At 30.6% G+C, this 13,198-nt stretch overlaps 1 protein-coding gene across 2 annotated transcripts in view; it reads right to left on the bottom strand.

Moving 5' to 3' along the window:
• The window catches only part of LOC127728443 (integrin alpha-PS1-like), a 201,285-nt gene that overhangs the window by 82,075 nt on the left and 106,012 nt on the right, over window positions 1-13,198 (bottom strand). For both annotated transcript variants that reach the window (XM_052235802.1, XM_052235803.1), the window contains one exon: window positions 7,089-13,164. In XM_052235802.1, the coding sequence (XP_052091762.1) occupies window positions 13,063-13,164 (102 nt within the window). In that variant the 3' untranslated portion in view covers window positions 7,089-13,062. The remainder of the gene's footprint in view (window positions 1-7,088; window positions 13,165-13,198) is intronic.

Genomic DNA, 13,198 nt, shown 5'->3' with positions numbered 1-13,198 from the left:
GATAGGTTAAGTTGAAGTAATCCATGCGAAGGTTTTATGGAAGCCACCGTGATTTTGTTTATCATTATGGAATATCTGTGTTGCAGGCATATTCCCGTCGTCTTTTTATTTTTTATGACACCATCGAAAGCACCCCTATAAAGTTAAAGTTTAATTTGCCCTTGAGCAACTGTTGTCACTAGTGGAGCAGAAACTGTTTTCTCTCTTGGGTACCTGGGTTCGCCCCGATTGTTGTTCATGTTACTTAATCTTTAGTTTTCAGTTTAGTATTTTGTAGATTGTTGTTTGCCTTTATGTCATCATTCATATGACCAAGGTGTTATCAGATTTTCTTCGAATGTTGCTTTTTGGTTGCCTACTTGGAGTCTTCTCCATCTTTCCAGGAACATATATATACTGTTCCCAGACCTTTCTAACAGTATATTTTTGATTGAGGACTTTGTAAAATATCATTGAATTCAGATTTTTAGACTTTAGCTAATGTTAGTGATTACAAAAGGGAGGTAAAAACTAGCCATAAAATGAAATTTAATCAACTAAGTTTTGTTTTTGTTTGATTTTTAAATTGTGTTTTGGATGAATCATTGTTGGCTCTATTAATTAACATAAAACATAAAACTAGAGGCTCAAAGGAGCCTGAATTGCTCAGCTGGATGTATTTTGCCAAATATCAAATGTAGGATTTTCATCTGAACAAAAAGTAATAACAATTGGGAAGTATCTTCTTAAGAATATTTCAGCATCGTTTTTCCTTTCCTTCATCCATTTTTAAAAAGAAAACCAAAATGTAATTTCAGATAGGGTTTCAATATCATCTTTGACCCTCAATGAAGGCCATATTGAATTTCAAACTGGCATCAAAGTAACAACACTTGTTACAGACCTTCACAGAAATTACCTGGCAAGTTTTGTTTCAACTGATTTGTTTGTTCTAAGCAATATTCACCATTAACAAAGTAACAACACTTAACAAGAGGCTCTCAAGAGCCTGAATCACTCACCTGTAATTTTTTGCTTAAATCTTTCAGTTATGACTATTTTTGCTTTTCAATATATATTAATGAGTGGCTTAAAAATGCCATTTAAATGTTCTTTGTATCTGTCATATTTACTTCAAAAGCAAAAAAATGCATTTTACCCCTATGTTCCATTTTAGCCATAGTGGCTATGTTTCTTGACGTACAAGGAAATAAAATATTTATACTAGATACTCTGAAACTCATTCAGCCCAAGTTTGGCTGAAATTGATTCAGCAGTTTCAAAGGAGAAGATTTATTAAAGTAAGCAAACTAGATGAACAAATTGTGAAAAATTGTCTTTAAAGGCCAATAACTCCTTAAGGGGCCCATTGACAATTTTGGTCATAAAACTTATTTGTAGATCTTACTTTGCTGAACATTTTTTTACAGTTTATCTACAATGATATTCAAGATAATTACCGAAAAATTGCAAAATTTCCTTAAAATCAGATATCCGATTTGGCTAATAATTTAAGGGCAGGTAGACCTTGACCTAATGAATACTTTAACTTCTTGTGTGATTTGCTTTAAATGCTTTAGTTTTTGAGATATAAGTCAAAAACTGCATTTTACCCTATGTTCTATTTTTAGCCATGGCGGCCATGTTTTCTGAGGAAACAGAAAATAAAACACAAACTTTATTCTAGATAACCTAAGAATCATTCAGCTTAAGTTTGGTTTAATTTGGTTCAGTAGTTTCAGAGGAGAAGATTTTTTGAAGTTAAAAAACATGATAAACAAATTGTGTAAAATTGTCCTTGAGGGGCAATAACTCCTTAATTGGCAATTTTGGTCATATAAACTTATTTGTAGATCTTACTTTGCTGAACATTTTTGCTGTTTACAGATTATCTTTATCCATAATAATATGTAAGATAATAACCAATAAAATGCTCCGCTGGGCGCAGCTTGATACGACCATAGAGGTCAAACCCTGAACAGTTGGGGCAAGTATGGACACAACATTCAAGCTTGATACAGCTCTAAATTTGGATTGTGATTAAATATTTGACACAGCATAGGTTTCTGACACAGAATGAATGTGGTCTAAGAACATAACAAATTTTAATTTACCTATTATGGTACAATATCCAAAATCTAAATACATACACGGTTAGATTCAGCATATCAAAGAACCCCAAGAATTCAATTTTTGTTAAAATCAAACTAAGTTTAATTTTGGACCCTTTGGACCTTAATGTAGACCAATTTGAAAACGGGACCAAAAATTAAGAATCTAAATACATGGTTAAATTCAGCATATCAAAGAACCCCAGTATTTCAATTTTTGATGAAATCAAACCATATCATTATTATTTGCTTTCATATATAAATAAAAAATAACCAACTTAAAATGGAAAATTTTAAAGAAAAAAAAAAAGGAAAAAAAAATCCCCCCCCCCATTTTTTGAACCCCCTTATGATTCATCACCCCCAAACTCAATCCCAGCCTTCCCTTTGGTATGGTACCTTGCAGTACAATTTCATAAAGATCCATACACTTACAAGTTATTGTCCAGAAACTAGAAAAAATGCTTGTTTTTTGCCCCTTTTTGGCTCCTAATTCCTAAAATTTTGAGGCAATTACCCCCAAAATCAATCCCAGTCTTCCCTTTGTGGTATGGTACCTTGCAGTACAATTTCAGAGAGATCCATACACTAACACACAAGTGATTGTCATGAAACTAGAAAAATGCTTGTTTTTTGCCCCTTTTTTGGCCCCTAATTCCTAAAATTTTGAGGCAATTACCCCCAAAATCTATCCCAGCATTCCCTTTGTGATATGGAACCTTGTGGTACAATGTCAGAGAGGTCCATACACTAACACACAAGTTATGTCTGGAAGTTACAAAAATGCTTATTTTTGGCCCCTTTTTCCTTAACTGTTGGTACCATAACCCCCAAAATCAATTCCAACCTTCCTTTTGTGGTATTGAACCTTATGGTAAAATTTCAAAGAGATCCATTCACTTAAACTAAAGTTAGAGTGCGAAAACCAATGTGTCTTCGGACGACGACGACGCCAACGTCATACCAATATACGACCGCAAAAAAGAGCTGATAAAACCAAAATGGACGAAAAATAAAGCCAAAGCCGGGCAAGGATTTTTGCTGACAAAAGCCGTTTGTTGACAAATTTGCACCAAAATTGAAATATTAAAAGAAACATCTCACTTCAGTTGTTTTCAAGAAAAATAAATTTGTGAAAAGCTTATGAAATGACGACGAACGTACCATGGACACCACGTGATAGCAAACATGGCCTTTGCCCAAGTGTCCTAATTGGATTCCTACTCTCCTGACTTGTGTGTGTGTCTGTTATATGTAAGAAAATTGTTTATGGTTTTTGCTATCTCTTTTTTTTTTTTTTTCAATTTAAAAATTTGGGGTTTCTATCAGTCATCCCTGTCTAAACTTTTTATGTGAAAGTACTTTTCATACAGATTGATGTCTTGTACATCTAACAATAAGAGCTGAGAAACAAAAGCTAACGATCTAAGGTCATTTTTAGGTGAACTTGTGTTGTTTTATTGACAGATTTTTATTAAGACATAAGAGTAAAAAAGAACAAAAATCTAATTGGTTATGTTTTATTGTTCCCATAAGTATTAACTGTTGATATTAAGAACAATAAAATGACATATAAATGGAATGGTTAATATAATATGAAGCCAGCATAGCACAATTAAAATATATACCTAGATCATTTAATTTTTTCTTCAATAAGCATTTTATTTACTATAACTAAAAAAATACTAATAAAATATCGTAGGTTCAGACAATCTCCTGGTAAATAAAAATCCAATTATTGAAAGAAAAAAAAATGTCAGATGTCCTCATAAGGTATAAATAGTTTGTATTAAAAGATTCAAGGCTGAAAAGGAAATATGTAAATATTTACAAAATTCATTGTTACATTATAAGGCACTAAACATGAAATTCTTGTTGATTTTTTTTTTAAATACTTTAAATAATCTTTGATTTACAGATATCTAGAAATAAAACAAATCTACAATACATTCAATTTTGAGGATCAGTTTATACTGTTTAAAGAGAAAATAACTGAAGAACGGTAAAAGTGACGCTACCCAAATTTGAACTTGATCTAAGTTTTGTGGTAATAAACATTGTGTGTAAGTCTCATAACATTTGGTTGAGGCTAACTTAAGTAGAAAACAGAAACTAAAAATTCAGAAATTTTCTATTTGTAAACACGCATAACTCTAGAACGGTTGTGTATAAGTTTTATAACATTTGGTTGAGACAAACTAAAGTTAGAGAACGGGAACGAAAAATTCAGCAATTTTTATGTTTATAAAGGGACATAACTCAAGAATGGTAAAAGTGTTGCCACCAAATTTCATACTTAATCTGTATTTTGTAGTAATAACCATTGTGTATAAGTTTCATAACATTTGGTTGAGGCAAACTAAAGTTAGAAAACAGAAACAAAAAACTTGTACTTGATCTTAGTTTTGTGGTAATATTGTGTATAGGTTTCATAATGTTTGGTTGGGGCAAACTTAAGTTACAGAATGGAAACTAAAAATTTTGCAATCTTTCGATTTATAAAGGGGCATAACTCAATAATGGTTAAAGTGACACTACCCAAATTCAACTTGATCTGTGTTTTATCAGTGGAAGTCAAAATTAAACATTGCATTGTATAAAGTATTGATTGTAGTTGATTCAACTATAATCATGGACAAAGGAAGATAACTCCAATTTTAATAAAATGCTCCGCAGGGCGCAGCTTGATACGACCGCAGAGGTCGAACCCTGAACAGTTGGGGCAAGTATGGACACAACATTCAAGCTTGATACAGCTTTGCATTTGGATTGTGATTAAATATTTGACACAGCATAGGTTTCTGACAAAGAATGAATGTGGTCTAAGAACTTAAATATTTTAAATTGGACATTCACCTATTATGGTCCAATATCCAAAATCTAAATACATGGTTAGATTCAGCATATCAAAGAACCCCAAGAATTCAATTTTTGATGAAATCAAACAAAGTTTAATTTTGGACCCTTTTGACCTCAATGTGGACAAAGTTGATAACGGGGCCCAAAAATCAAAAATCTAAATACATGGTTAGATTCAGCATATCAAAGAACCCCATATATTCAATTTTTGTTGAAATCAAACAAAGTTTAATTTTGGACCCCGATTTGGACCAACTTGAAAACTGGGCCCATAATCAAAAATCTAAATACATGTTTAGATTCAGCATATCAAAGAACCCTAAGAATTCAATTTTTGTTAAAATCAAACTAAGTTTAATTTTGGACCCTTTGGACCTTAATGTAGACCAATTTGAAAACCGAACCAAAAATTAAGAATCTAAATACACGGTTAGATTCGGCATATCAAAGAACCCCAATAATTCAATTTTTGATGAAATCAAACAAAGTTTAATTTTGGACCCTTTTGACCTCAATGTGGACAAAGTTGATAACGGGACCCAAAAATCAAAAATCTAAATACATGGTTAGATTCAGCATATCAAAGAACCCCATATATTCAATTTTTGTTGAAATCAAACAAAGTTTAATTTTGGACCCCGATTTGGACCAACTTGAAAACTGGGCCCATAATCAAAAATCTAAATACATGTTTAGATTCAGCATATCAAAGAACCCTAAGAATTCAATTTTTGTTAAAATCAAACTAAGTTTAATTTTGGACCCTTTGGACCTTAATGTAGACCAATTTGAAAACGGAACCAAAATTTAAGAATCTAAATACACGGTTAGATTCGGCATATCAAAGAACCCCAATAATTCAATTTTTGATGAAATCGAACAAAGTTTAATTTTGGACCCTTTGGACCTCAATGTGGACCAATTTAAAAACGGGGCCCAAAATCCAAAAACTAAATACACAGTAGATTCAGCATATTAAAGAACCCCAAGAATTCAAGAATAAAACCCCATTGAAATTGGTCAAGAAATAAGCAATTTATACAAAGTATCTTCTTTTGCACAATACTGTGCAATTAAATATTTCTTGCTATTGCGCAATACTGTACAATTGACAATTTCTTGCTATTGCGCAATATTGTGCTATTGGATATTTCTTGCTTTTGCGCAATACTGTGCAATTGAAGATTTCTTGCTATTGCGCAATACTGTGCAATTGAAGATTTCTTGCTATTGTGCAATACTGTGCAATTGAAAATTTCTTGCTATTGCACAATACTTATTATATAATAATTTACACATCCTGTTTGGTGTGTATCTCCTACCATATCATTATTATTTGCTTTTAAATATAAATCAGAAATAACCAATTTAAAATGGAAAATTTTAAAAGAAAAATTTTAAAAAATGAAAAAAAGAAAAAAAATGAAAAAAAAAAAAAATCCCCCCCCAAATTTTTTGAACCCCCTTATGATTCATCACCCCCAAACTCAATCCCAGCCTCCCTTTGTGGTATGGTACCTTGCAGTACAATTTCAGAGAGATCCATACACTTGAACACAAGTTATTGTCTGGAAACTAGAAAAATGTGTTTTTTGGCCCCTTTTTGGCCCCAAATTCCTAAAATATTGAGGCAATTAACCCCATCATCAATCCCAGCCTTCCCTTTGTGGTATGGTACCTTGCAGTACAATTTCAGAGAGATCCATACACTTACACACAAGTTATTGTCCTGAAACTGTAAAAATGCTTGTTTTTTTGCCCCTTTTTGGCCCCTTATTCCTAAAATATTGAGGCAATTACCCCCATCATCAATCCCAGCCTTCCCTTTGTGGTATGGTACCTTGCAGTACAATTTCAGAGAGATCCATACACTTGAACACAAGTTATTGTCTGGAAACTAGAAAAATGCTTATTTTTGGCCCCTTTTTGGCCCCCAATTTCTAAATATTTCGGCTATTACCCCAAAACTCAATTCCAGCTTTCCCTTTATGATATGGAACCTTGTAGTACAATTTCAGAAAGATCCATACACTTACACACAAGTTATTGTCATGAAACTAGAAAAATGCTTGTGTTTTGCCCCTTTTTTGGCCCCTAATTCCTAAAATTTTGAGGCCATTATCCAAAATCAATCCCAACATTCCTTTTGTGATATGGAACCTTGTGGTACAATGTCAGAGAGATCCATACACTAACACACAAGTTATGTCTGGAAGTTACAAAAATGCTTATTTTTGGCCCCTTTTTGGCCCCTAATTCCTTTACTGTTGGTACCATAACCCCCAAAATCAATCCCAACCTTCCTTTTGTGGTATTGAACCTTGTGGTAAAATTTCATAGAGATCCATTCACTTAAACTAAAGTTAGAGTGCGAAAACCAATGTGTCTTCGGACGACGCCGGACGACGACGACGCCAACGTCATACGACCACAAAAATTTTTTTGCGGTCGTATAAAAATTACTTGATATTTTTCCATTTATAAAGGGGCATAACTCTAGAACGGTTTAAGTGACGTCACCAAAATTCAAACTTGATCTGTGTTTTGTGGTAATAAGCAGTGTGTATAAGTTTCATAACATTTGGTTGAGGCAAACTAAAGTTAGAGAACAGAAACCATAAATTCAGCAATTTTTCCATTTTTAAAGGGGCATAACTCTAGAACGGTAAAAGTGACGCCACCAAAATTCAATCTTCATCTGTGTTTTGTGGTAATAAGCATTGTGTATAAGTTTCATAACATTTGATTGAGGCAAACTAAAGTTAGAGAACAGAAACCATAAATTCAGCAATTTTTCCATTTTTAAAGGGGCATAACTCTAGAACGGTAAAAGTGACGCCACCAAAATTCAAACTTGATCTGTGTTTTGTGGTATTAAGCATTGTGTATAAGTTTCATAACATTTGGTTGAGGCAAACTAAAGTTAGAGAACGGAAACGATAAATTCAGCAATATTTCCATTTGTAAAGGGGCATAACTCTAGAACGGTAAAAGTGACGCCACCAAAATTCAAACTTGATCTGTGTTTTGTGGTAATAAGCATTGTGTATAAGTTTCATAAAATTTGGTTGAGGCAAACGAAAGATAGAGAACGGAAATCAATTTTGGGACATACGTACGTACAGACGGACAAGGGTAAAACTTAATGCCCCCTCCGCTACGGCGGGGGCATAAAAATCAAAATAATATCAATTGGATCTTTTGAGGTTACTAAATGTTAAAAATTGAGGCACAAATAAGGTTCAATTTAAAAGAATTAAATACATAAATTCATTAATTGAAAATAAAAATTCATATTGTTTCCTGTAATGCAGGTCTATTTTTAGTTTTAAAAAAAAATCACACCTATGAAGTTAATAAACTGAAATAGTAGAAACAAAATGTAACCAATACTGGCATTATGGATTACTTATGATTACACAGACATTGCTTTATAAGCACATAAAAGGATAGTTTTTCACAACCAATATACGATAAACTCTTAAAAAAGTATCAACAAACAAAATTAAAAAGCAAAAGAAAAACTTAAATTCATTCAGGAAAAACATAAATTACACTTCAACTGAATCATAATTCTTGTTATATACAATATTTGGCATAATAATATCACTGGATTATGATGAAATATATAAACATGTATATACAGGTATACAAATGAAAATATACAAATGATGGATTCTTTTACTTGGTGTTTATTGACAAGTACTTGAAAACAGTACACTTTATTCACTCAACTGACAGACCAACAAGTAAAAACAAACTTTTTATGGCAGACAAATCTCAATGTACATTAATTTTGAATATAAAAAAGTAAATTGTCAATAAATTACATATGTTAAAGGACAAGGGGCATCAAAAGCCCAATTTAGCTAAAAATAAACATTTATCTAAAATTTGATAAGGAAGCATGGTTGTTGTATTAAACTGTTTTGTAAAAATATTACTAATGGCAGAATAAAGAGAATCACCAAGAGGCCTTAGTCTCATAGTGCGCTTAGCAACTTACAACTTTGTGATAAACTCATTTAATTGCCTTAACACATACAAGAGTTCAATCTCTTCCTAACATGTCAAATTAAAAAACTGATCCAAAACAACTTCAGAATCATCTCCATTTTTTTTAAAACAAGTTTCTGAACATGTTTCATTTCATTCGATTAAGAAACACAGCTAAAATCCACTATTTCAAATCTATTCTTTCCACTAAAAATCATAACTTTAATTTTCTATTTGTAATCTTACCGCTAAGAATCACAACTGTAATCATTTATTTCAAATCTATTCCTACAACTAAATAATCAAAACTGTAATTGTTTATTTCTTATATGTTGGTAACTACATATATACATATAACAAATATACAAATATGCAGAGATACAAAGACATAACACTGAAAAGCCTAGTGATTCTAATCTCCCATTTACAACCAGTACATAAACATGTACAGGTGCAAGTCAAACTTTCCTTTTACTTAGCAATTTAACCTAGCAAACTTATCTTTTTAGTCCAACAAAAAATGTGTTTACAATTTAAAATAAGTATTAATAGTCTGACAATGAGTCAAACCACGTTAGTGAATTACTACAATGTAATATCTTTCTCAAACACTTATCAACTTTGAAGTTAAAAAGTAGGCAATATCATTTTTCGAAAAAATATGCATTCATTTGAAACACTAGTCAATAATGGCAATATTGATTTAAATATCTGAACAAGAAGAAATGTTTCTTTAAAATCGGTTGAAAATCAAGACTAACTTATCATTTTTTGCATAAGAACAATGCCTTTATGTTGTCCAAATACCTTCACAATGCTTCATGTTTTTACCTTAAAACACACCATTGCTATATTAATACTCATGTAGTGTACAGAATTGAGAATAATTTTAATGCAAGTCTTCAGTTAAAAAAAAAAAATCTTGTTTCGTTATCTAAAATGTTTTTCAAGTTAAAAAATATAAAGAAAAAAACACTTCCAAATTTGTATTCTACATTTCAGAAATGTAATGGATAAATGTACAAAATAAGAAATAAATCACTCGGAGATCAGTAAGCAAAATAAAGCAATGTGGAGATGCATATCTCAAGCAGTATAAAAATAATACATTATAAATATACTTGTCAACAAGTAGTCAGTTTGATTTAGCAACATTAATTTGATAATACCTTCTATTTATTGACAGTACAATATTGTTTTTTACTGGCATCAAAATAAGAAAACTTCACATTGTGTAATGTAATTACTGAAAACTCAATGAAAAATGACAAATAACAATAACTATAAAGCAGGTGAGACAAAAATTAAACATTTGAACAACGTCAAAATTCCAGTGTCAATGAGACAAGACTAGGGGATGGACACTATAATCAGAGGAGTAAAAATGTAGTGAAAGAATGCTTATACAATACAAAAACAAATGGTTCAGTATAAGGACTGACGAAGTTATTGACTTAAAATAAACATTATCCAAGGACTGTATCTTAATTTTAATTGTATTAAATAGTCCATTTATTAGTTAAACACAGATATAACAAAAAAAAATTCTAAATTTTGCTCTGAATACTGTCTTTATTAAATCATAAACAAGCTTCTGTCCAAGTTTCATAAAATTCCATGAAAAATTTACAAAGTTTTTGAAGTTTTAAAATAAATCTTAACCACCGACTGAACCTAAACTTTGACAACAATGACAAAATGTAAAATACCAATGTCTTGCTTCCTCAACTTTGCTTTAGTTTCTTTCTACAAAATTTACATTTGTGCAAATGACAGGAGTCCCCTTCACTTAATCTCTTTAGCTGTTGGATCAACCAATTTTGTTTAACCATTATTTCTTGTGCATTGTTCCAGATTAAATTTATGAATTGTAAACTGATATCAGGGCCGTCTTCTTTCTACCAAAAAATAAACTATCTGATGTTATTTAAGTAAATCAAGTTGTTACTTTAAACTAAATACAAACTACTTGCTGAAAAGTATAAATAGTGCAACTAGTATATACAGTGTCAATTAAGACACTAACTACAATAAATAAGTGTAATAAATACAGGTGGGCTAGTGAAAGCTTGCAACGTAAAGCAAACATGTGGAGAAGCTTATCTCAATTTGGCTTAAGCATGGCAACTTAAAGCCTTAACACACAAACACACAACCAAGCATGACCACTTAGGCCTTAAACACACAAACACACAACCAAGCATGACCACTTAGGCCTTAAACACACAAACATATAACATACAATCAATACACAAGTTACTATTTAAAAAAGAAAAAGTATACTCTTTTATAAATTTGTTAATTTTGTTAATTAGGAAAAATTGAAATCAATTATCTCTCAGAAATAATTCATCAATTGGATTGTAAAAGAATCAAGCAAATATAAAGTTCATTATTAAATCAGCTAATTCAGATTATTAGGAAATAGTTACAATAACTGAGATCAGCTGGTTCAGAAATACAAAAAGGTTTTCATTCCTAATTCAAAACATATACTTCCATAAAAAACAAATTTCATACAAATTAAAATATACAAAAACACACAAATGTAAATATAAATTCTGAAACAAAAAGAAGTCTGGTATACATTTTATGATGATGCACATAGCAAAAAAAGTAAGTTTTGATGAGGCACAACACAAATACATACATAAAGTATTTCTTAAAAGGAATGAAAAAAGTTTATATAAAATATTAACTTCAAAAGAAATTGAAAATACTTATATTTTACTACATTTCTATATAATTAAATGCAGCTGAAATTTTGAGCACTTTTAATTTTTATCACAACTTAGTATTGTAGATATAAAGTGTAATAGTCTTTATCACAAAATTAGCATACCCCTGAAAGCAAGATAGCATACAATAACAAGCTTATTCCCATTTTGCATCTGTACATTGATGAGTTACCTTAAAAAAAATTACAGATACTTGAAAGATTATGTTCATAATATATCAAGAAAAATATAGGGCAAGTCTAAAATACAATTGTCTATATTAATCACTCAATTTGTTCCAAAATTAGATGGCATATTTGAATGTATTTCTGCTTCATATCTATTAACATTCAAAACATCATGATTTTAAATGTCACTTTCAAAACTTTGACTTGACCTTAACTGAAAACATTTAACATATTTTTCATTTCATTTTTTCATCAAATAAATCAATTCATTGGAATATTTCTTTGGAATACATTTTAGATAACCAATAAAATTAAGATATGCATGAAAAGAAATAAAAAATATCTTAACAGAGATCATAATTATTACCAATGGAATAAACAGAGGAAAGTATAAACTTCCATAATAAAAATAAAGCACTAAACATGAATGTTTCATTTTATACCATATATGGAATGTCACTATATACAGAGGTATAAAGATATATAATTCATACATAAATATCTTATAGTATAGATTACACATTTTTTTCTAAAGAAATTCCTCATACCAGATGGAATCTTTACAACCTTATTATTTCAAATGGATCAAGGGAGGAAATTCATTACATTTTGACATTCAAAGTTATCTTTTGCTTATCACTGTAGTCATGCATCTTTCATGCTTGTAAATTTAACCTGGAATTTTATATCAAAACATACTGAAGTGATAAATATACAAAAATGTTAACAGCATTTATACAAGGTAAAATGTATAAAAACATGACATGCAATACAATGGTCCAATCACTCTTTGGTCGACAGTATACAAAATGACACTAAAATGAACACTTTACAATCTGATTCATCAATGTTATATGAATATGAACACTTTACATTGAGTAAATAATGTATTATTCTTACAATTAAAAATTTTTTTCATAGGTGGTTTAGTTACATGTGAAATAAAAATATTTTCACATGAATTTATATAGCAATACTCTAAAACTTTTATTTGTACAATTGTACAGTAGTCATGACCATACACAGAATGTTCTTCAAAAGGCCAGGTAAAATCATCAATTTATATAAGCTGAGGCTTAAAACTCATACAATTTAACCTTACATCCAAATCACTAACTTTAAGATATCAACATCAAGAAATGGAAGCACTGGTTTTATACAAAGACACTAGAATTCTTGTATTTGATGTAACAGTTCTAATTTATATTTTGGCTATGAATAAGCAGCATCATTTGATTCATAGTCTTTTTTCTTCAGATCTCCTTTATATGTTGGTTGATATCCTTCTGGACGTAATCTCTTAAAGAAACCACACTGAAAAAAAAACAACATGTAAATCTACTGTAGA

This window comes from Mytilus californianus, unplaced genomic scaffold, assembly GCF_021869535.1.
Source record: "Mytilus californianus isolate M0D057914Y unplaced genomic scaffold, xbMytCali1.0.p SCAF_2, whole genome shotgun sequence".
NCBI classification, from domain to species: Eukaryota; Metazoa; Mollusca; class Bivalvia; order Mytilida; family Mytilidae; genus Mytilus; species Mytilus californianus.
This window is presented reverse-complemented; position numbering and strand designations above follow the sequence as displayed.